Raw genomic sequence first — 23,679 nt, 5'->3', positions numbered from 1 at the left:
ACACACACACACACACACACACAGCAGCCTGATCTCACCAAACGGCGTAGAATGACACGCCAATTTCTTATGTCATTTAGCGTGTTATTCAGACGCCGTTTTGCGTTTTCGCGTGTCATTTCACGCCTTTTAGTCCCAATTGATTTGTGCCAGCAGAAAGGTAGCGTGTAATCTTACGCGCAATGGGGATTTTTTCCGGGCTTTTCCGGCAAAAACGAAGACCTACGAAGGTTGGTTGCTCTCAGAGCGCTGTTTTGATCAATGAAATTTGACAAAAGGGGGTCACACAGAAAACTGCTTTGCCACCTTTTAAAACAAATTGTAAAACAAATATAACTTAAATACACAGTCACTGCTCCACTCCCCTCGCCCACACACACATCTTCACTGTCATCACTCACAAACATCATACTCTGCTTGCAATAGTAAGTCCCTTCACCATACTTGCAGTACACTGCCCCCCCCCCCAATACACAGCACATTGTCTCATGAGGAAGCTTCTCCAACACACATATTGCACACTGCCCTCTCCCCACATACACAGCACACTATCCCATCTCCCCTTGTCATCCCCCAACACACACACCAAGACCCTGGCAGTTGGGTTAGCCCCTTGAGCCGTGGATCTGCCCAAGGTTTCTTCCTTAGTAAGGAGTTTTTCCTTGCCCCTGTTGCTCTTGGGTGCTCCTTGTTGGTGCCCCCCCATCCCAATCCTCCCCACCTTTCTTATGCAGCCCTTGCCACTTAATCTACCAAACCCCTCTTCTACTGCACTTTTACTGATATTTCGAGAAATTACGGTTTATTGGCAGCGCAGATCCATATGAGTTGGGTGAGGGAGACGAAGTACCAAGTTCAACCACAAGCGCCCCCCTTCCTCTGATAACTTCTGGCATTATTCTCCTTTCTCCCTGGTTTTAATAACTTTTGGAAGGCCTAATGCTTTTGCAAAAATTGTAGGCCTACTGGTAGTTTGGCTTAACTTACTGAACGTAATATATGCTAATTAAGTCATTTTTGTGTCAGGGGATGACACTTGGTACACTTGTACAGTTTAAAGCTCTGAACATTTTCAGATATAGAGCCATGATCAAAAGCCCTAGTAGGCTAGTGACAAATGGTCAGAAAGGGCTTTAGTTTTTGAGATACCCCGGAGGTAGAACTAAACCCAACAATGTTTTTCCTCATCTCTAAGGTCTCCCATATATGAAATGGATTCTTGGCTAAAAATGTTTTACTGCTAAGATTGTTAAATTAACAGATATTGTTATACACCCCAAAACCAAAAAAGGACTAAAATATAGCCTGTCCGTATTGGAGTTAAGGCATATAAATTAGTGCAGATCAATTACACAAGCTCTGAGACCTTTGAAACTTGGCATGTTTATAGTCAGGAAGTTGCTTTACCTACTAGAAAAGACTGGATGTGAATATCTTGATGTATGGAATGAGTAGAGACATGTAAACATACACCTAAAATAAGCGGACATGCAAAAAATAATATCTATGCAGAATGTTTTCATTTACTTTGTGGCTGCTTTGCCAGGGATTATCATAGAAACACATATGATGGCTTGTTGGAAAGGTGGGGTTGTACTGAATCCAACAATACCAAATATGTAAATATAGTATGGCAAATTAGGGTGTTCTGTCACTCAATGTATGAGGTGTCCAAAATGAAAGAAAACAGAACACTGGCAAAATACAGTCTCAAGTCCAAATCACATTATCAGTGGTGAGAAGAATGTTGACAAATTCATTGTTACTGCAAGGTAAGTGCTGATCTATATCTACACTTAATAATGATACATTTCATATGAAACACAGATCCAATTGAATCAGGTTAACATTGGAATGAAACACCTTTATTAAAATATTTACATTCACTTGAATTTTGTTTTGGTCAAGTCATTACTGAATAATGGAAAATAATATTGTTAGCTTTTGTCTGTCCAGACCAGCAGTGGACAGTAGAGCCTACACCGCCACCCCTAAGTAGCTAAACAGTTAGTTGTAGAAAACTTTTAGCACTTAGCCCTCTGACTAATGTTGCATTTCAATTTCAAAAATATCTGAAATGTATATCATTTTTCCTTTTCACTAGTCTCTTGAATTATGGAGAATGTCTTACAGACATTGGATCCAAAGCTTTGTATCATTTGTGGAATACATTTTGAAAAGGGCAAGAAAAAAGATCCCTATGTCCAAAACCCCACAGTAGAAGGCCTCCAACGCATACTTACCCTTGCTCAGCAGAGAGAGAGATGGTGATGTCCATAAAACTCTGGCTCCATATACAGATGATAAAGTTTCATATCATGGATCATGTAGAGCGAACTACTGCAGTAAGACAAAAATCAGTGAGCAGCAGCAAGTTGCAAATGTTGAGAGTGAGAGCACATCTGCACCAAGAAGGCTGAGTGGGGTTGATACAACATCATTTCAAATACGGAGAGATTGTTTCATTTGTGGGAAGGCCAGCTCTAAACCAGAACCTCTGACAGCAATTTCAACTGGAACAGGCGCAAGTACCAGAGACAAGGTTCTTCGGGCAGCTTCTGAAAGGCTTGATGAAGATAAAAAGGGAGATCCAAGGTCTAACAAGAGCCAAGGAGCAGGACCGGAGCACTAAATGCTTAAAGTGATTTTTATTAGTGCAAACTGATTAACGTTCAGAATGTAAACTGGGCCCATCGTCTTCTTCAGAGTCAAAACCAAAGATGATGAAGATGTACAACTTTGAATTCTTTCATGCCCAAATCTCTTTGCATACGATACCAAATACCATACCTGGACTTGTAACTTGAGACCAAATTTCCCTCACGGGATCAAAAACGTATATATACTTATACTTAAATGCCTTGCACACTACATATCTAAATGAAATATAGCAGAAGCTATAGAAAATAATAAAAAAAGCAGACCAATGTCTATAACAAAGCCTTTATTAAGCTCACTGAAGACATTGATAAAACAGTATTGTCCAAAGGTATGAAAGTGAGGACTCTCAACTCGTTCACTGATAGCTATGAGAACATACTAAAGACCATTGCTGAGCAAGAACACAACACAAGAAATATAGATCAAGGACAGTGGTGTCAACACAAGAAATATAGATCAAGGACAGTGGTGTCTACATCCCAACTGTTCTCACTTGAGACGCTGAACATGGAATTGTTGATGCAGCTATCAACAACTTTTACCAAAATGAAGACACCCTGGATGGGAAGCATACAACTCATGTTATGGCATCATTGTGTTCTGAAGAGGCCAAGTCTCCACAGCAGATAAATGCCTATAGCACAGGTTCCACAGTGGTCCCTCACCACCTTAAACATGTTTGATATGAATGGAGATAAACTTTACAGGTACATTTTGTCCATTCTTTTGTCCATTCTTCACATTCTGGGTGTCTTTATTTTGGTCAAAGTTGCTGATGGCTGCATCAAAAATTCCATGTTCAGCAACTCCAGTGAGGCCAGTTAGGATGTAGACACCACTCTCTGTCCTTGATATCTGGTCTGCTGCAACAGATGTGACAAGTCCCTGACTTCTGTATAGGAAACACAGTACCCCATTGCACTGAGCTCATTGTTGACTGTCTTCCTACTAAACTCATGATGTATCAAAATGGGAAGTCCCAGTGTGATTGGCGGATGGATGTGACAGCTCCAGGTCAGGACAATTTGCGATAACACACAGATTCTCCTTTGAAGCTGGGTCATCATTAACCTGACTCTCGCTAGATGAATTTCGTTCCGCCTAGCTCCACTCATCCATCTGGGATCGGTCCATTGGAGTGGTGCTTCAGAAGGCTGGGCCTTATTAAAAAATCCTTGCATAAGATTGGATAAGCCACTTGTCCGTCATCTATTGTGCTACTTCAACCACTCACATCGAAGCCAAGCCGTGACGCTGAGAACAGTCTCACAGTCGCTTCTACGCTAGGGCACATCTATGAAACTCCTGCCCTGCGTCCTGATTAGCTCTACCATACAATCTCGTGCTGAAATCACTCTCAACGGAACCGATCCCAGATGGATGTGAGTGGAGCTAGGCGGAACGAAATTCATCTGGCGAGAGTCAGGTTAGGTCATCATCACATGTTTGGTAATCTCTGTGGGCATGTTAATCAACACACCAGTTCACAAAGTCATACAGGATGTTGGGTACATATTTGCTGCATTGGAAACATAATAGACAGTCACTGCTGACATATTACTCACCGTCATACTCTACCTGATCCATGCTCTTCCTCAATATGTCTGCAGCCCTGTGTAATATTTGGATTTTATGTCTGTGAGTTTAGCAGCTTCCCTCAGTGCACAATATGGTCATACTATCTGAGCAGATCAGATCTGACTGTCTTGGACGTGGAACAAATGCAAGCCTGTCTTTGTGCTGTATCAGCTTTTCCTTTAGTTTCCAGGATCTATATTTCTTGTGTTGAACTATGGACACACCTTCTTGTTCAGCAATGGTCTTTAGTATGTTGTCATAGCTATCAGTCGAAGAATTGAGTTCACTTTCATATCTTTGGACAATACTGTTTTATCAATGTCTTCAGTGAGCTTAATAAAGGCTTTGTTATAGACATTGGTCTGCTTTTTTGATTCTTTTCTATGGCTGCTGTTATATTTCGTTTAGATATGTACTGTAGTGTGCAAGGCACATTTTATGGTATTTGGTATCATATGCAAAGAGATCTGGGCATGAAAGAATTTGAAGATGTACATCTTCATCAAGCCTTTCAGAAGCTGCCCGAAGGACCTCGTCTCTGGTACTGGGGACAGCCATGGCCTACTGGTTAGGGGTTCGAGCATGTAACCGAAGAGATACCGGTTCGATCCCCGGCCCAGAAGGAAAAAAAGTGGGGGAAGTGATTGAGCACTACTCTCCCATGCCCACATCCACGGTGCCCTTGAGCAAGGCACCTAACCCCTCACTGCTCCCCAAGCGCTGCTGTAGTAAAGCAGCTCACTGCTTTGGGTTAGTGTGTGCTTTACCTCATTGTGTTCACTGTGTCGAAATGGCTGTCAGAGGTTCTGATCTAGAGCTGGCCTTCCCACAAATAAAACAATCTCTCCGTATTTGAAATGATGTTGTATCAACCCTACTCAGCCTTCTTGGTGCAGATGTGCTCTCACTCTCAACATTTGCAACTTGCTGCTGCTCACTGATATTTGTCTTACTGCAGTAGTTCACTCTACATGATATGAAACTTTGATTTTGGAGGAAATATCATCTGTATATGGAGCCAGAGTTTTATGGACATCACCATCTCACTCTCTGCTGAGCAAGGGTAAGTATGTGTTGAAGGACTTCTACTGTGGGGTTTTGGACATAGGGATCTTTTTTCTTAAGCAGTGTAGGCTCTACTGTCCACTGCTGGTCTGGACAGACAAAAGCTAACTATATTATTTTCCATTATTCAGTAATGACATGACCAAAACAAAATTCAAGTGAATATAAATATTTTAATAAAGGTGTTCCATCCCAATGTTAACCTGATTCAATTGGATCTGTGTTTCATATGAATTGTTTAATACTGGGACATATGAAATGTATCATTATTAAATGTAAATATAGAGCAGCACTTACCTTATGTAACTTACCTTGCAGTAACAATGAATTTTGTCAACATTCTTCTCACCACTGATAATGTGATTTGGACTTGAGACTGTATTTTGCCAGTGTTCCGTTTTCTTTCATTTTGGACACCTCATACATTGAGTGACAGAACACCCTAATTCGTCATACTATATTTACATATTTGGTATTGTTGGATTCAGTACAACCCCACCTTTCCAACAAGTCATCATATGTGTTTCTATGATAATCCCTGGCAAAGCAGCCACAAAACAAAGTAAATGAAAACATTCTGCATAGATATTAATTTTTTGCATGTCCGCTTATTTTAGGTGCATGTTTACATGTCTCAACTCATTCCATACATCAAGATATTCACATCCAGTCTTTTCTAGTAGGTAAAGTAACTTCCTGACTATAAACATGCCAAGTTTCAAAGGTCTCAGAGCTTGTGTGATTGATCTGCACTAATTTATATGCCTTTACTTCAATACGGACAGGCTATATTTTAGTCCTTTTTTGGTTTTGGGGTGTATAACAATATCTGTTAATTTAACAATCTTAGCAGTAAAATATTTTTAGCCAAGAATCCATTTCATATATGGGAGACCTTAGAGATGAAGAAAAACATTGTTGGGTTTAGTTCTACCTCCGGTAGGGGTATCTAAAAAAATTGGGGCCATTGTCACTAGCCTATAGTGGTTACCAGGGCCGCACAGTTTTAAAAATACCGAGGTCCAAAAACTGAGGACCCCCATGCACCAACAATTGCACTAACAGACATTAAAGCTGCAGTTGGCAAGTCTGACAGATTGAGGGGACTTAGCCAAAATGTTTACAAACTCTCATGCCCCTCCCCCACTACCACCAAGCACCCTCTCATCGAGTTTTTGCTGTCAGATCTCACACAGCCCTGCTCTGATTGGACCAGAAGAACCGAGAGCTGTGGATTTTTGCAAAACAAATAACAGGCTCTAGGTGGAGGTATGTTTTTTTTTTCTAAAACCGGCTGATTTATGTTGTTCTGTCGGTTTCAGTAAATATGGGAGAGAGAAAGAAAAAACACATAGGCTACTATTGGCCAATTCTCTCCAATTCATTAGAATTCGACTCTGGGCGTTTGGGAACAGCTGAGGGAGGAGGCTACTTGAAACTGAGAGTTTCGGTCTTTGTGAGCGAGCTGACTTTTCAGTTAGGAGTAATTAACACCCTTTTGAACAATCTAAGCTGTGCTAACGTCAGAGGGCGGTCTACGCTGATTCATCATTAGCGAGACGGGAAGACAGCTACATGCAATTCCTGTCAGCATAACAATAGAGGCTGTTGCTGAAGCGTCAGCCCTCGTTTAAGACGGACGCGGTCAAGACGAGCAAGTTTACCTGTGCAAGTTCACAAGGCTGGCAAAGAGCTTGACTTGATCCTCACTCGGAACTGCAGTACAGACACCCTCATGTTGACGCCTCTCCCTCTTTCTGATCACTTCTTCATCCAGTTCAACAACAGCCTGACAGAACAGCCTCCATGTCTCCAATCTACTTTTCCTCTGTGGTTGCCTCCGGTCTACCTCCATTCAACACCTTCTCCTCTCTGGAGGTTAATGAGGCCACAGACTCGCTCTGCTCCACACTGAGCTCGTGTCTAGACGAGCTGTACCCTCTTACTACAAGGCCAGCTCGATCCAAACACTCTCATCCATGGCTAAATGATACCCTCCGATCGCAGCGCACCAAACTTAGAGCCGCGGAGAGGAAATGGCACAAATCCAAACTAACTGATGACCTCAAAACCTACCAGACACTCCTAACCTCCTTCTCAGCCAGCATCACTGCTGCTAAGACAGCTTTCTACAATGACAAAATCAACAGTGCTACAGACACTCAAAAACTTTTCTCAACCTTCAAATCGCTACACAACCCTCAGCTGCCTTACTGCGGATACCCTTGCCTCATTTTTTGCAAACAAAGTGGCGGCAATCAGCAGTCAATTCTCTACATGCCCACAAAACGCATCAGACTACCTCTAGGGCTTTTTCAGCATTCGCGCCTCTCTCCGAGAGTGAAGTATCTACACTCCTGACATGTAGTCGTCCTACCACATACTCATTGGACCCTATACCTACGAGCCTACTTCAGTCCATCAGCCCAACCATCGCACCAGCTATCACACATGTGATCAATGCCTCGCTAACTTCTGGCACATTTCCAACAGTGTTCAAAATGGCCCGGGTAACACCGTTACTTAAGAAAACTTCTCTCAACCCTGCTCAAGTCGAGAAATACCGCCCTGTCTCACAACGGTTGCTATGCTTCACTGGTTTAACGTGATGAGAACGGTACAAACTTAACTGATGGGTTACTGATCTACAATTTAAACCCACTTACTTTTCTGACTGTGACATGATTTAAGCATACAGCAAAGTCCTGTAAAATATGTAATTTTAATGTAGCCCAAAATGATAGGCTATTAAAAAAAAAGTCAGACAAGGCTTTCTGCCCTACCAAAATGTATGGTCACCGCACGCTACTGCAAAAACTTGAAATTTTTATTGTGCATCATGTGGTTAATCCTACTGAATTTGTAATTATGTATCGGCTGTTATAATTGCCGATACCGATAGTATGTGCGTGCCTGTGTGTGTGTGTTTGTGTCTGTGTATGGATGTCTGTATCTGTGCCTGTAGATGTGAGTGTGTGTGCAGGTGTGTGTGCATGTGTGCGTGTGTATATGCGTGTGTGTGTTGATATATGTATGTGTGTTTGCAAAAAAAGAGTGCATGTGAGACAATATCCTCTTCCACCAACCATTCGCTCAGCACCACCATCTACAGGCCAATAAGTGTACAGTCACTAAATGTACACAACTTAGGAAACTGTATGGAGCTATGTGTTAGGTGTGGAGGAAGTGATCATTAAACAAAAAGGTCTTGAGATGTGCTTTGAGGAAAGGAAGAGTTACACGTCAGTTTGACAACATGAAAATATGCATGTTGTGAGTGAATAAATCATTTATTGCGAACTAAAAACATACAAATCACATAAGAAAAATGTTCAGAATCAGATGATCTCTTTAAAACAAAACATCTTCTTAAAAACTCTAGTTATCGGAGGAGACTGGCCTTAGTGGCTCTGTCTCCCTGACCTTCCTCGCCTCCATCCTCTTCCTCGCTGCCCTCCTCCGAGCTGTGCATGACGGCCGTGCTCAGAGCCCGCAGGTCGCCCAGCACCGACAGCAACGTGTCTGAGAGATGACAGGGAGAGTCAGAGAGACAGGGTACAAGATGATCAGAGACGCAGCGCCCTGTTAGCAAACGTTCACATGTCAAAAGAGGGCAACACTGACGGGCAACACTGCAGAAAACAACGCTGCGTGAACTGGAGGCATTAGGAAATAAATAGTTGTTTACTCAGTCGGCCTCATAATTCATTACCACTAACATTGTTTGCCCTTTGTCTTACTCTGTTGGCTGACAAATATGCCCCCGTTTAAAAAAAAAAAAAAAAAAAAAAAAAAAAAAAAGTATTTTTCACCCATGCTGTGTTGTTGGGGCACTGTTGGGATAAAAACCATGAGAGCAGAAACACGTTACCGTGAGCCTGGGGCTGCAGCACCGGACTCTCCTCCTTCTCCCTCTTGTGCTCCCGCTGCTGATTTGAGGCCTGTGAGGGGCGGCGCACCGCGCCCCTGAGTCTCCTGTACTCGCCCATCAGCTTCTGCTCGTGCACCACCGCCTGCAAGATCAATCACAGGAGCGAATCAAAGGACAGAGCGACTCGGCACGCGCTGCCCGTCTCCTGGAGCTGCCTCCAGGCCCCGCTGTCTGAAGAGGACTCTGCAGCTCCAGGTTGTCTCATCTAAAAAGGAACCTTCTCTTTTTGTCTCTCCCCTTGACAACATCATCACAGGTTTGCTCGAGGTGAATTTCAACCGTGATTTCTCTAAACCTTCTTGAGAAAATATTTTTGCCTCATTGTTAAAGCCAAAACGTATACAGGATCAGACTAAGCTGCTGTTGTTGAATTCTTCTGGCTGATGTAAGAGCACAAATATCTGTTTACAAAGAAAATGGAGATACTATCTAGTGACAGAAAGTTCCACAACAAACAAACTTACTGATAGAAATGAGCCGGTTCAAGCAAAAGTACAGTATGTGGCAAAAACACAGCAGGACTTTTAACTCCTATAAGATCTTGTCACTGGAGTTTTTTAGTTCTCCTCAGCAGGTAGCTCCAGGCTGCTGGTCGAACTGAAGTACAAAAGGAGGCCAGTTCACCGACTGCATACATATGAAGGTGTGTGGGTGGCGTGTGATTATACGTTTACTCACAAGCAGCAGGTTTCTGTCTTTGTCCTTCTCTTTGAGCTGCTTGTTGAGCAGAGCGATCTCTTTGAGGGCATGCTCACTCTGGAGCGTGTGCGCCGCTCTCTCCTGCTCACGAGCCCTCTCCGCCTGGCGCTCACACTGCCGCAGAGCTACCACTGCGTGTATAGAACACACACACACACATATACACACCAGACACACACACACCCAGACACACACACACACACACACACACACACATTAATGGACCTAATTTTAAAGGGCAACAAACTGTGCACAAATAGCACATCATCAAAGGGAGGAATCGTGAAGAATTATTTGCATGTTGTACACACTAGGATGCTAGAGTAGCACAAAGCCTTTCTGGGAATATTATGTACTCAGAGCAAAGTGAATAATCCAAAAGGGCAATAAACCCAGCAAGATTCAAATATTATAAGGTAACTTAGGAAATTGTCAGATGAAATTAATTTACTCCCTTTTTGCGCTTCCATGTTCAAAGCAAACCAGGTGACCAGCGGGCTATAGGATATAGCAATTTGGCAACATTTACCCTACCCTAAAGGCAGGGTAAGCGATGATAAGCAATTTATAACTCTTTGCACTTTCTTCTTCTTTCTAATATCCTCACGATCCACTAGCTCTCCATTCTCTACAGAGTACACTGTAAAAAAGGAAATGTCTTATACAGCCCTAGCTACATGAACTGGAAACCAACAAAGTCAGGGCAGCCTGTCCCCCAAACAATAACAAAACACTTTGTGGAGTTTCTCGGAAAGCAGCGAAGGGAGGGGTGAGCTACCTCTCTGTGTAGAGATTAGATTAGATTAAAAGTGCCTGTCAGACCTTGAAAATCAGGATGCAGGTTACATCTCAAAGAGGGAAGTGGCAGAGGGCCGTGAATAGGAAAAGCTTACATTTTTACCAGGCACACCCAAATGATGTGAAGGTCTGTCTATCAAAGCGCTTAGGTCTGTGCACTTGTTATGAAATTACCAAAGGAAGGCGCTCTAGTGATCAAAACACCTTTACACAATGCCCTTCTCTGTTGTGCCTAAGAACCTGCACTGCACTGGAACTTCATTCAAAAGTGAAAGCAGACGGTTGATCAGCTGTGTTCTAAAGAATGTTTGATTTAAGTTCAGCGTGTTGTTGCAGGCGCGCGGGAACCTATTTTTTACCAGGGGTGCTGAATAACAAAAATAATGGATGTCCGACGATTTCTCCCCTCCTGGACATGTTTCGGATTTTGACTGCTAAATACATCATTTTAGTGCGGTGTGTGGGTGATGGAGAGAAGTTTTAGGGATCAATAAAGTATATCTATCTATCTATCTATCTATCTATCTACGTCCTGGGCAGCCACAAATTCCAATGTTCCGCGACAGCACTCCGACTCCACTGCACCCACCCTAACCCCACAGAAGCACACTGGACATCATTAGCCTATTTCAGTATAGCTAAGGAAAATTACTTTTCTGATCGTCAAAACCACACCAGAGATGTTTGGCTTTAAATATAGGCTAATAATCAGGCTGCAATGATCTCACAAATAATTCCTGAATAGCCTAAAGTGTGTCGTCTCCACAGCAAGAATGTGTCCTAATAATTTCTATCTTAGCGACTAGTGAAATGATTTCACTAGCTATAATTTATTAATTTTGCAAAACTGTACAACACAATTAAAGTTTCTTTCAGCTTATCCATGCTTTTTTGAACGTGTAAATCGCATAGAATATGTAGGCCTATATCAATCGTAGGCCTACACACTTGATCGCCATCACCAGAGCCCGTTTACGGATTAGACATTCTCTGGCTATCACATAGCTGAAACCACGCTACGGTTCTTACAGTAACTGACTCAAGTTCACGTTGATCTCTATAACTGTTCATTTTTAGTAGCCTATATTCCAACCAATCCATAACCCTTTTTTGCTATTTGACTCATCATTTCACATACACAAATATAAAATGTCAGACAGCGAATTAGTAATTATTTAAAAATATATATAACAAATTGTAAAAATCTATCTCCTGCTGCAGCACCCCCAGCACCCCCCCTTCCCGCGCCCTTGTGTTGTTGCGAACTATTTCAGCAAATGCCACGATGAACGGTAACAAATAGGCTAGGCTATGTAGGCTAAATTCATATTGTGGGGAGTTTATTATTTTGTTTTGGCAAGTAGCCGTGTAATACGCGGAATAATGTATAGAACACCGGTCATTATTGGGAAAATAAGTCTCTTCAGGGCGGAATAAGACCCCTCCGCTAAAGCGAAGCGGTGGTCATATAGGTTTAGTCAGATTTTTTTCTTTTCTTTTTTTTTTCTTTTTCGCATGTCCAAATTTCCGTCAAGGATTCCCGGGACACTGAAAGACCGGGTACAATTTAAAACTTGGTGGGCATGTAACTCCACATGGATAGCATGGAACCATCGTTTTTCGTTTTGATCTGTAGACCCCCCCCCTGGACTGGACCCCCCGAAAGGAGGGTAGGGCAGACACAGTTTTCTGTGAATATCTCGAGGACCGTAGGGTTTAGGAGGACCATTTTTTTTTTGTATGTTGATCTCAAGGGGCCATGTCAACCCATTCCATAACCACTCCTTTCATGTATAGCGCCACCTAGTTAAACACAAAAAAGTAAAAATGAGGTGTTTTCATCACAATATCTCTGGCTGACATGGTCAAAACTGCACGAAATTGAAAGTGTAGGATCATTATGACACCTTCCGAATGCATGCCAAGTTTTGTGAACTTTCGTTCATGGGGGGCCTTACAATAAAATGATTTATGTGTACATTTAGTGACCGTACACCAACAAGGATTCCAAGGATGCACATGCACAAACACACATACGCAGACAAACACACAAGCACGCACACACGCACACAAACATAAACGTGTGCACGCACACATGCACACAATTCAAGAATTTCTCAGAATTATGAACAGGCAAGATGGGGGTGGGGTTGTATAAAATGAATTTTACATGTGAAATCTATGAACTAATCATGTTTTGGTACTTGTTGTCTAGCAGTGAGAATTGAGTGTGGATAATGCAATTTAGTGAGACAGTTAGAATCATATAGGCCTTTCAGCGTGATTTATTTTTGTGGAAAAAATGTGCTGGACTGGGCGGCGGTCATATTTTGTACCGCTCTGCGGTACATCTAGTTTTCCCAATAATGACCGGCGTGCTATACATTATCCCTTACTTATTATACGGCTCTTCACAATGCAAGTAGAATGCTCCATTGACTTGAATGGGATTTCCGAAAGTTCTAGCGGTCATTATTTCTTGGGAAAGGACCTCTGAAAACAAGAATGACCGCTGTCAATGGCAATGGAGTTTGTGCTTGGAACTTCATTCAAAAGTGAAAGCAGACGGTTGATCAGCTGTGTTCTAAAGAATGTTTGATTCAAGTTCAGCGTGTGTGTTTAACTATTTGTTTCTCAGCAAAAGCCACGACGAAATGGTAACAAATAAGTGTAAAGAGACATATCATGGAGTTTATTTTTTCGTTTTGGCAAGTAGCCGTATAATACGCGGGATAATGTATAGAACGCCGGTCATCATGGGAAAATAAGTCCCTTCAGGGCGAAACAAGAGTCGGGACTTATTTTTCCCATAATGACCGGCGTTCTGAAAATGAATGGGTTTTAACTGCATTTTCTTTTACACTGATAAGGCCAAAAATGTTCTCTATGACATACCAGTGGTTCATAAGCATTAGCCTGACTGGCAGGGACAAGGTAAAGACGAATAGGCTACAAAATTTAGGTAAATCATGGCCATCAGTGAGAAATTGATTAGGGGTGTGAGTAGGATCGGATCACTATTAGTATGCATCATGGCTTCAAAATGGCAGTTGTGTCATTTTCCATCACATAGGCTTTCATATACAACAAGTTAAGTAGAGCTTAACTTCAGTTAGCAAATAAGTTCAGTAAGCAAATTAATAGTCTGTCTATAGCTAACATTAGTTGATAACCAGATGGATATATAAAGAGCAAATGTGTGGTAGCCCATATACACTGATGGTTTTATAGTCAGGTCTCTTGAATTTCCCCTTGGGGATCAATAAAGTATCTATCTATCTATCTATCTATCTATCTAAAGCAGGAAGCATATATGCCCATGGTTGGCTGAACACAGACTAATGACTTGCTTACTGAATCTACTTAGTGTAGGCTATATAATGGCCTTTATGTGATGGCAAGTGACACAACTGGCATTTTCAAGCATTGCTACTTACCCATATCCTCTTCATCACATTTTAAGATCAATAATGGTTGCCAGTAAAGAAAAAATGTATCAGGATATTTTTATGTCAGGCAGGTAGTAGACTCTAGCATGACATACTGGAATGAAGTCATGTTTTTGGCCTCATCAGTGTAAAAAACCTACTGTATGATCCCTTATCCCATGTGTTTTAATTGACCAACTTTGCTGGACTCCCTCTTATGAGGTCATCATTGTGTTTGGAATGTGTCCTGGATTGTTCATATTTATATATATATATATATATATATATATATATATATATATATAAATATGAACAATCCAGGACATATATATATATATGCATATATATATATATATATATATATATATATATATATATATATATAAATAACTGTAAATGTTGTTCTATTGTATTTAATTAAAGTTGATTTTTCAAGAAAAATGACTACTCACTACTAGCTTCATATCCCTTCATTTGTCAAAAATGTTTTTTAACCTGACATATACACTTTAAGCACTGCATATCTATTAAGGTAGGTTCTGAAATGTACACAATGTTGGATGGGTGACTAGCTGTGCTGTGGCGGTGTGTTGACAGGGGTTTTACCTGCTTTAGTGTGCTCTCTTCGGGCCGTGTTCACTTGAGCCTCCATGGCTCTCAGCTGGGTTCTACACTGACTCTCCACTTCCGAGAGTTTCTGCTTGGATTCTGTGAGCAGGACACAGCACACACAGGTCAGGACTCAAAACAACGCTCAGTTCACATGGTTTTTACTAGGGGGCAGCAGCAGTGAGCTTCTGACTGAACAGACAGAAAAAACTTGAACTCTCGGGGTACGAGTTTGACCGCATATTCTGCCGACAGTGGCCATGTGCACTGTGGCCAGAGCGAAGTCAAACAATAAAAGATGGATGTATAGTCCCCGCCTTAATGTAGCTTCCTGTTACCTATTTCGCTGCTGAACCCAGGACCTCAGATTACTAATTGGGAAGGACTTCCTCAAAATTATGTTGTTTATACCATAATACACCAACAGCCAAATAGCAAGTTCACAAATTTAATATAATCAAGTCCAGATTTAGTTAGGTTTCCTGATGCATCTGCAATATCCTTTCTGACAGAAAACTGCAAGTGTGGGCAGTAGTCAGTAGTCTTTGAGGTTATATCATGTCCATCATTTTCTATTAAGCACAGATTCTTGTTTTTTATGCTGGTTATAAAATCACACAAAAATCCACAGAATTTGATCCTTCACATTTGAACTCTGGACTACATGCAGTATGTCTAATGGTCATGCATGATCTTAAATTGGGTGGACAATATTGTTTTCCATTATTGTACACACACCTCTCACAGCAGACACACTGGTGGATTTCTCACTCTCTCTGGCAAAACTGAGATTCATCTTAAGAAGCTTTCGCATTGGCTCACCTCGCTCAGTCTCCTCTTGCTTAAGCTGAGCCTCCTCACGCAGCTCCGCGAGGAGGCCCTCCAGCTCCTGAGCACGCTCCTGCAGTTGCTGCAACTCCAGCTCTGTCTCCCGGCGACCGGTCTCGGAGCTCATAGCCTCTTGCTGACTCTCCAGCAGGGCCTGACTCAGCCGGCCAACCTCAGAGTCCACTAGGGGCAGCCACATGACACACAGGTCAGCTTGGGGAAACTCAATGGCCACACCAAGGGGCTCATAACAGTAAAGTGAGGGATTTAGCTTCCAGATATGACGTAAAGTGAAAAGAAATTCATAACAGTGCAAGGTTCTTCTGATAGAAGTGGCATTTACACCATGTTAACTAATTCAATTACATTTTATTTAAAATATGAAATATTTTAAAATATTCATAAAATATAAATATGCCCCAAGGTGCTTTCCAGAGCCCAGCTTGAACTTGAAGCCTCTGAAACTAATATAACATGACAACACGAAGCCAGTGCTGGAAGGGGATATGGGTGAACCCACTCTTCTCCTGCAGGTCGACGAGAGCACTTTGAATCAGCTCTGGGGTGCGTTTGAGCTCCTGGGCCAGTTTATCCCTTTCCTGGCTCAACATTGCCACCTCTGCCTGGAGGTCAGCAATGCACCTTCTGTACACAGTAAAGAACCGTTTGGATGTTAAAATACAGTAACTCACCAAATGATCTTAAAAGTGATCTTATCTTTTCATATTCTATTTGCTTTAGTGCTTGACTGCTCCAGCATCCTGAAAAGCTGATTGTGTTAGCATTAGTACCTGTCTGAAAGGGTCTCTACAGGTTTTGCTGTCTGTTGGACTTTTCGTAAAGCTTCTCTTCTCATAAGTAGACCTGTACATGCAGAAAGAGTGGGTCATTTACATACTTTATTCAAACATAGAGTGGGGAGAGGACTCCCCATGTCAGTCAATACTAGAGCTGTCACTTTACGTTCGAAAATCGATTGGACCAACCAACACAAGTTTCGAAAACTAAAACAGGGAATCGATTTTAACCAAATATGTACACTATTAATTTTAAACAAATTAAACAAATAAAAAAGATAGATGTAACAAAACTCACAAACAAGCAGAAAAAAAAAAGAATTCCGAAAGTGCAGTAGGCGTTGCGAAAGCTAAAAATAAAATTCCCACCAATTTTACGCACCGGAAACAGGTGTTTCAATCGGCTGCTGTGCTACGTTTCTTTTACTGTCTATGGCTACGTGTTATGCCAAAAAATGGACAACGCGATCAACCTGTGCGACATGAGAGAGACGTGGGATTAACCCTAATAACTTGAGGAGTTCGATATGGAAGCACTTCGGGTTTTGAGTAGATCAAACTATGGAGGTAGCAGTCGTGAGTTCCTACGTAGGCGAAATTTGTTTGACATTTCTAATCGTAAACACGGCCACGTTGAAGCCTGCAGTAATGTTTTTCACTGATGTTATGGCAGTCCACTCTGCTTATTGTTTTTCAAGAATGTTGCACTCCTGTTTGTCATTGTGCACGAAACTTCATGCCAATAAATCATCAGAAATATTGCTGGCTTGTGCGTCTTCAAGCGTTCTCTTTACGTTTGTCCTAATGCCTGTTAGTTGTCCGTGGATTGGCCTATATTTGCTGTTGAAAATGGAAATGTCTTTAGACATGGAAAATCGATTTTACAATCGATTCAATGAACACTTATGTCTCAAAAATCAAACAGGATTTTTTCACAAAAGTGACAGCCCTAGTCAATACCATCACCTGTATGTACATGAAATGTAAACTTAACTAGGATTCTATCAAAGGTCAAAATCCCTGTGCACAGCCCTTCTTGCTCCAGGTGCTGATGGTGTGCAGTATAAGTATGGAAAAGTCAAAAGAGTAGTATACATCGCACACTGGAGGGTATATTTTGCTGACTTTATTTGGCGTGAACAACGCGTTTCGCAAGTTGCTTCATCAGGTTCACGTTCACAGTCAATCTGACACCCGCAGGTGAAATAGGTGGTAACATCATCACATGACCACACCAGACCCAGTGAAAGTACTCCACACTCTAACACACCAGAAATTGCAATCAATATCGTCAATTCAATATCCTGCATATTTTAGCTTGCATATAGGCCTACATATACACAATCTATGTCATTTAAACATATTTGTATCAAGAAAAAAACATATTGCATGTTCAAAAATACAATAGATTTTTTTGGTCATTACCCATATCAACCAACAATTCATTTACATAGAAAAACACACTCTATACAAAAATATACTCTATTTACAAAAATATAATCTATTTACAAAAATATACTCTACATACACATCTTATCCCAAGAATACACTTAAATCCAGTACCTCATTTAGACCGTATGGTTCTACTGTGTTGAGTTCATGTATCCAAAAGGCCTCTCTCTGTAAAAGTTGTTTAATTAAATGTGGTCATGTGATGATGTTAACACCTATTTCACCTGCGGGTGTCAGATTGACTGTGAACGTGAACCTGATGAAGCAACTTGCGAAACGCGTTGTTCATGCCAAATAAAGTCAGCAAAATATACCCTCCAGTGTGCGATGTATACTACTCTTTTGACTTTAACTAGGATTCTATTTATTTTGGCAAATGTAAAACAAACAAGCAAACATACCTTGAATGGTATCAACTCTCCTTGTAGCAAAAGTAACTCTCTGTCCTAAGCCAATGAGACGACTCTGAGCATCTTCCATGTCAGCCATGTTCCTCTCGAACAGAACACCAAAGCTAAGACAGAAATATGAGGTGAAAGAGTTGTGTTGCTCTAGTTTTACGACCTATTTTGTACTTTTGTACTTCTGTTTGTACCTCTGCACATTCTCCGTGATATCCTTTAGGGCCTTTGTGCAGTTCTGCTTTTCCTGTCTCAGTCTATCGTTTTCCTCCTTGACACTGGCTAAATCCTGCTGCAGTGTCTGTTGAACACACAGAGATATATGGACCCTTTCAAGAGAGTTCCATTATCAGCATCATAGTTGGCCCCACAAGACTTCCGTTTTAACATTCCATATGTTATCTTAATGCAGAGGAAGTAGATTGGGGCCCAAATAGAACGTTCAAGCATTGTTTTTGTTTTCATTGTTGAAAGGGTCCATACAAACACGTACTAATTACGTTTGTAAAACACTGCCTCTGGAAACTGGCACAAATTTTCATGAATGTGCTTCAAATATGCAAATGACTTGGAGCTTGTGTTGACCTAATAAGCATGCAGTTTTGTGAGTTACATGAAGGCCTGCAGTGACAGTGGCTGGATATGTCTGTCAAGTAACGAGGAAATCGTAAGACAAAGACAGAGGCAGAGACCATGTCAGACTGACCTGTGTGTGGAGACACTGGAGGTCCAGCTGAGCCTGCCGGTCCTGCAGCGTGTGCTGAACCAGACTGTGCTGGCTCCTCTCTCTCTCCAAGTCCTCCTCCAGAGAACAGATCTACACACACACACAAACAGACATAGACACAGACACACTGTTCTGTTTTGCAGGAGAGTATAGAGACTTTTTTGCATACTCCGTGTTTTTGTTGCACTTACTGTACCTGTTTATGCCCATTACCTTTTATTAATATCTTATTCCTCTCTCTGTTCTTTTAGCTCATTTATAAAGCACTCTTAATTGCCGTTCTGTAATAAACTTGCCTTGCCTTGCTTATAGAGCTTCAATCAGTGTAAAACTAACTACACAGTATGTAACCGCATCATTATTTTAATTTCAACTGAGAATGCGTATTGCAATCAAGTTAGTGGGCCCAGTAATGAGCACCTGGGAGAGTAAACATTCATCATTAAGGCAGTACAGTCATCTGTGACATGCTGTTTGCTCCAGTGCATTAATTTTTATGCACAGGGCATACCCACAATTAAGTGTAGAGGCTTAATGCTTGATGACACACACACACACACACACACACACACACACACACACACACACACACACACACACACACACACACACACACACACACACACACACACACACACACACACACACACACACACACACAACCTCAGTGGACTTACAGTGGAGTGCAGTGAGTTCTTCTCCCCGGTGAAGTGCAGGTCTTTGGCCCGGAGTTGCACTAGGAGCAGGAACACCTTGTGTCTCCACTGAGCCAGCACTTTGCTGCCTCTGCTGCTGCCTTTCAGTACAGAGCTGCAGTTCATCTGCACAAAACCAAACACATCTTCCAACTAAAGGGCTAACCTCAACACAGTCGTGTAGTGCATGCACTGTGCATATGTTCCATTATACATTGTCATGTGTAGTATGTTTTTTTAGCACAGTAATGTATGAACATTGTGCAAGATCAACAGCGCTCCACACACCTCTTCAGTGAGCTCTTTCTCCTGGATGGCTACAATGTCATTTGCAGACTTTAGTCTAATGTTTACAAGCTCCAGTGATGTCTGCAGGGCCTCTCTCTCCTTCTCCAGTGTCTGTAACACAATCACAACAAAAGCCTAAATATCTAAACCCAAGACTACATTCACACTCTGCCTTGCAACCAGTCAGATCCAAACGATAAATTGATGGTTGTGTTTACGTCTACCTGTATCTTCTCTGTCAGCCTCTTCTGCTCTCCTCTCTCTGGAGTAAGTTGGCCAATGTACGTCCGAAGACTTTGAATTGTCTCTCCCTGAGCCTCAAAGTCTTGATGCAACTGCCTGAGCAAAAGACAAAAGCAAAACAGCATGATAATTATAAATCACAAGAACATGTTGCCCATGTAGTTATGCAGTAGCAATATTGTGCCCTGGGAAACCCATTCTGCCATTAGCCAAAAGAAACCTGTTCAACATAATGTACATTATTTGATTTGACTTTCCCTTATGTTTCCATAGCCTAAAAGTGGACATACCGTAGCTGTTCTCGTAGACCATCTCTCTCGGTGCTGATATTCTGCAAACGGCCCCTAAGTGAAGTCACTTCCTGGGTGACATCACTCAGTCTGAGCTGCTGGTCAGAATTCACCTGTTTCAAAATGGCCAATTCTTCTCTGTGGCCCACCGACATCTGTTCAATCTAAAAAGTCAGACACAGATTTTCCAAATTACAGTCAGTCTTGTGGTATGCACTGATGTTTTATGGTTCACTGGTCAACATAAAGACAACATCCAAAAGGACATATTCAACATAACGTTGACAGTTCTACATTCAAAGTGCTCCATGTTTAGACCAAACCTACAGCTGACCTGACTCTGATGTGTCTGAACGGCTCTCTCCAGCTCCTCTCGAAGTCTCGCTGCTTCTAAGCTGGCCTCCTCTTTGGCTTGCACACTCTGTTTCTGGGATTCACATGTGAGTCTTTGGACATCCTTACAGGAGGCTTCCAGCTCCCTCAGATACCTGTTACGTTCCTCAGAAAAGTCCCTCTGGAGTTTGTCCAACTGTCCAACAAAACCATTTAGCAATATTTGCCAAACACATTCAAAGCTGTTAAGCTGAATTATGGGAAAAGTATTCATCACCACAGAGAGACATAGTAGTAGCAGTACTCCACTGACCTGAGAGAGGAGCTTCTCCCTTTCCTCTTTCCTCTGAGTCAACTCTAACGCATTCTGGGCCAGTTCAGCTTTACAGCGACACATCTCTGCATGCAACTCCTCCAGCTCATGATTTTGCCTGAGATTTTAGGAAAAGGTTAGGTGTGACATACTCAAGTAGTATTCATAACCAGTTGACCAAACCAAACTTAAGACAAGTGTTATGGACCCACCAATAAACGTCAGTCAAACAGGGTAGTGGTTGGGACAGGTACAATTGGGATAGGCTACCTGTGAATAGTGCTTTCCTTGTCCCTCATCTCCTCCCTCTGTCTGACAGCATTGTCTCTCAGGGTCTCCACCTGGCCTCTTAGCCTCTCAGTCTCTGCACGCAGCCTCTCAAGATCCAGACGCCACTCTGACTCCAGCCCACCCCGCTCTCCACACCTGAGATGACAGTTCAAAATACACACCTTGCTCAGAGTACTCCAGAGTTGGTTTATATCTTAGAGATGTTAGTGGGCCTAATGCTTGAAGTTACCTAGCCGAGTGTGTATTGTGCTGAGCCGAAGGTGACCGGTCCCTTTTTTCCTTGAGTCTCTGATTTTCTTCACGAAGCTCCAGTATCTCCTTGTTGGTCTGGGCAATGGCCAGCCATGGGTCCCCTGGCACAGTTGTGGATGGAAGGGTCCAAGGCACAGTTGTCGCACCAAATCTCTGGGGTCCTGGCAATGACGAAGGAGTGAAGTGGTGGGCACCTGTTACTGGTCCAGAGGAGAGCTGTCCTGGTATTGATGCAGATGTGGATTGGTGGTTCGTAATGAAATGAGAAGGTGGTATAAGATTCCTCTGAGTATCTCCTGGAAAAAGGAGTACAATTATTTTCACAGAAATGTCTAAGAAAATTGAAATTGTACGTCTGTGATCATTCTAGTCATGCGGTTTCCTATGGCAACTCATCCAAACACAGATAGCGGAATAGTGACAAATCTGCTTAACAAACTTTGCTAAGCTAAACTGCCAGCACAAATAGTTGAAATAAGTCCATTTGATTAACAGGAATGAAGCAAGCTGTTACTTACTTCCAACATTTGTTGATATGAAATCAGCTGGAGAAGTCAGCTTTTCGCCGGTATCGCGAAGATTCATTCCGTCTGCTTTTGCAAATAAGCAATACCTTGCCAATACATACCCTTACTTATAGACAACGTAGATATCCAAGCATCTGTAAAACGGCCAAAATATAACGATAAAGTAAACGCGCCATCAGCTTTGAAACGTTCCTTGAAAATACAGTCGGGACGTTACTTCCGTTTTCTCTTCTGCGCAGAAGCGTTGGTTCACTTAAGTACCGCCCACCAGAGGATACAGGATTCATCTCAGAAGTGTGATAAAGGTTTGGGTGAATTGTAAAGTGTTAACGGCGGCATATTCAGCAACAGGCCAATTTTTTTTTTTTTTAAAGCAAAAATACGTGTACTAGAAAATATCTGTTTCAGCAGGAAATGTATGGAATACCATTAAAATACAGGGAATGTTGGTAGTATGGACTCTGAAGACAACTATTACACAGCATCATTCAGTGACACACAGGTGCAGCATGCTTGAACAATAAAACAAGTTATTTTATCTTTTGCTCAGCAGTTGCTGCAAATTTATTAAATATTTCTTAATTCCAGATTAGTTTTAGGGTTCTAACCATTGTAATAGGATTCCGCAAGCATCAATGTAAGAATGAACCTTGAATAGACCAACATTTTTACAGTGGAAATTAGTCACGTAGTTACATTGAGACAAAATAATATAAGCTTAAAACAGGCATTCATGAGGTCAGTCAGAAATTATTAAGGTTGAATAGCCTAATGATCGAGTGGAGGTAAGGATGTGCAGGGTTATTTTCTTATATTTCACATTTCACACATTTAACATTACTTGTGCTTGAGTATAGAAATAACTGTATTGGACCTATTGAAGAGTTGAGACACTGAACATTATACCGACTTACTGTAGCACAAAGGTTCTAAACGCTTGAATAAAAAAGTAAACCGAGAGGAAAGTAAACTCATTAAGCAGCCATGTGATAATACTAACGTTGGGCCTGTAATGAACATACACCTATTGAATACGGCCATTAAAAGAAAAGTGCATGGACATGGAATAAACTGAACTGGTCTAAAACTATTGGGTCAATTCATATAAAAGTAAGGATATCATAGGGAAGACATAGGATTGACACGTATTCCTAGTAAGTGCACATCTAATATTCATACAGGCTGTAGGCCTACAGAAATACCCGAGATATTTAGATCTCCAGATTATCAACCAAACAAAACAGATGATACAATCTCCTATCTTTCAAGTATGCCTAGAGTAAAAGAAAAATCTATTCTTATCAGATGTAGCAAGCATTCTTTGCCACACCTCCAGTTAAGTGGAAACAAAACTGTTTCATTGTACTATCGCTACAAGTCTGTTTCATTGTTTTATACCATTGTATTACAACATAGTAAATGTTACACGCAACACAGAGCAACATAAAATGCAAGATGGCCACTTACAAGATC

At 41.7% G+C, this 23,679-nt stretch overlaps 1 protein-coding gene across 1 annotated transcript; it reads right to left on the bottom strand.

Moving 5' to 3' along the window:
- Positions 1-8,547: 8,547 nt before the first annotated feature.
- cchcr1 (coiled-coil alpha-helical rod protein 1) lies at positions 8,548-22,416 on the bottom strand. Its single transcript, XM_048231492.1, has 19 exons — positions 22,198-22,416; positions 21,657-21,975; positions 21,407-21,562; positions 21,137-21,254; positions 20,825-21,019; positions 20,491-20,654; positions 20,182-20,296; positions 19,958-20,068; positions 19,652-19,795; positions 18,954-19,064; positions 18,442-18,548; positions 18,248-18,360; positions 16,389-16,461; positions 16,118-16,242; positions 15,592-15,780; positions 14,767-14,868; positions 9,914-10,065; positions 9,176-9,317; positions 8,548-8,826 (listed from the first exon to the last, which is right to left on the bottom strand). The coding sequence occupies exons 1-19, from the start codon at positions 22,262-22,264 to the stop codon at positions 8,687-8,689; spliced, it is 2,643 nt and encodes an 880-aa protein (XP_048087449.1). The 5' UTR covers positions 22,265-22,416; the 3' UTR covers positions 8,548-8,686.
- Between the last annotated feature and the right edge of the window lie 1,263 nt (positions 22,417-23,679).

The sequence above is a fragment of the Alosa alosa genome, chromosome 2 (genome assembly GCF_017589495.1).
Source record: "Alosa alosa isolate M-15738 ecotype Scorff River chromosome 2, AALO_Geno_1.1, whole genome shotgun sequence".
Classification (NCBI taxonomy): Eukaryota; Metazoa; Chordata; class Actinopteri; order Clupeiformes; family Clupeidae; genus Alosa; species Alosa alosa.
The sequence above is the reverse complement of the archived record's forward strand: the minus strand, read 5'-3'. Positions and strand labels throughout refer to the sequence as shown.

Coding starts and splice junctions, on each gene's coding strand:
- cchcr1 (XM_048231492.1), bottom strand. CDS start 22,264: ATGAATCTTCGCGATACCGGCGAAAAGCTGACTTCTCCAGCTGATTTC. Junction 20,069..20,181: donor GGCTGACAGAGAAGATACAG/GTAGACGTAAAC, acceptor ATTGTGTTACAG/ACACTGGAGAAGGAGAGAGA. Junction 18,549..18,953: donor TCCAGTGTCTCCACACACAG/GTCAGTCTGACA, acceptor TGTGTTCAACAG/ACACTGCAGCAGGATTTAGC.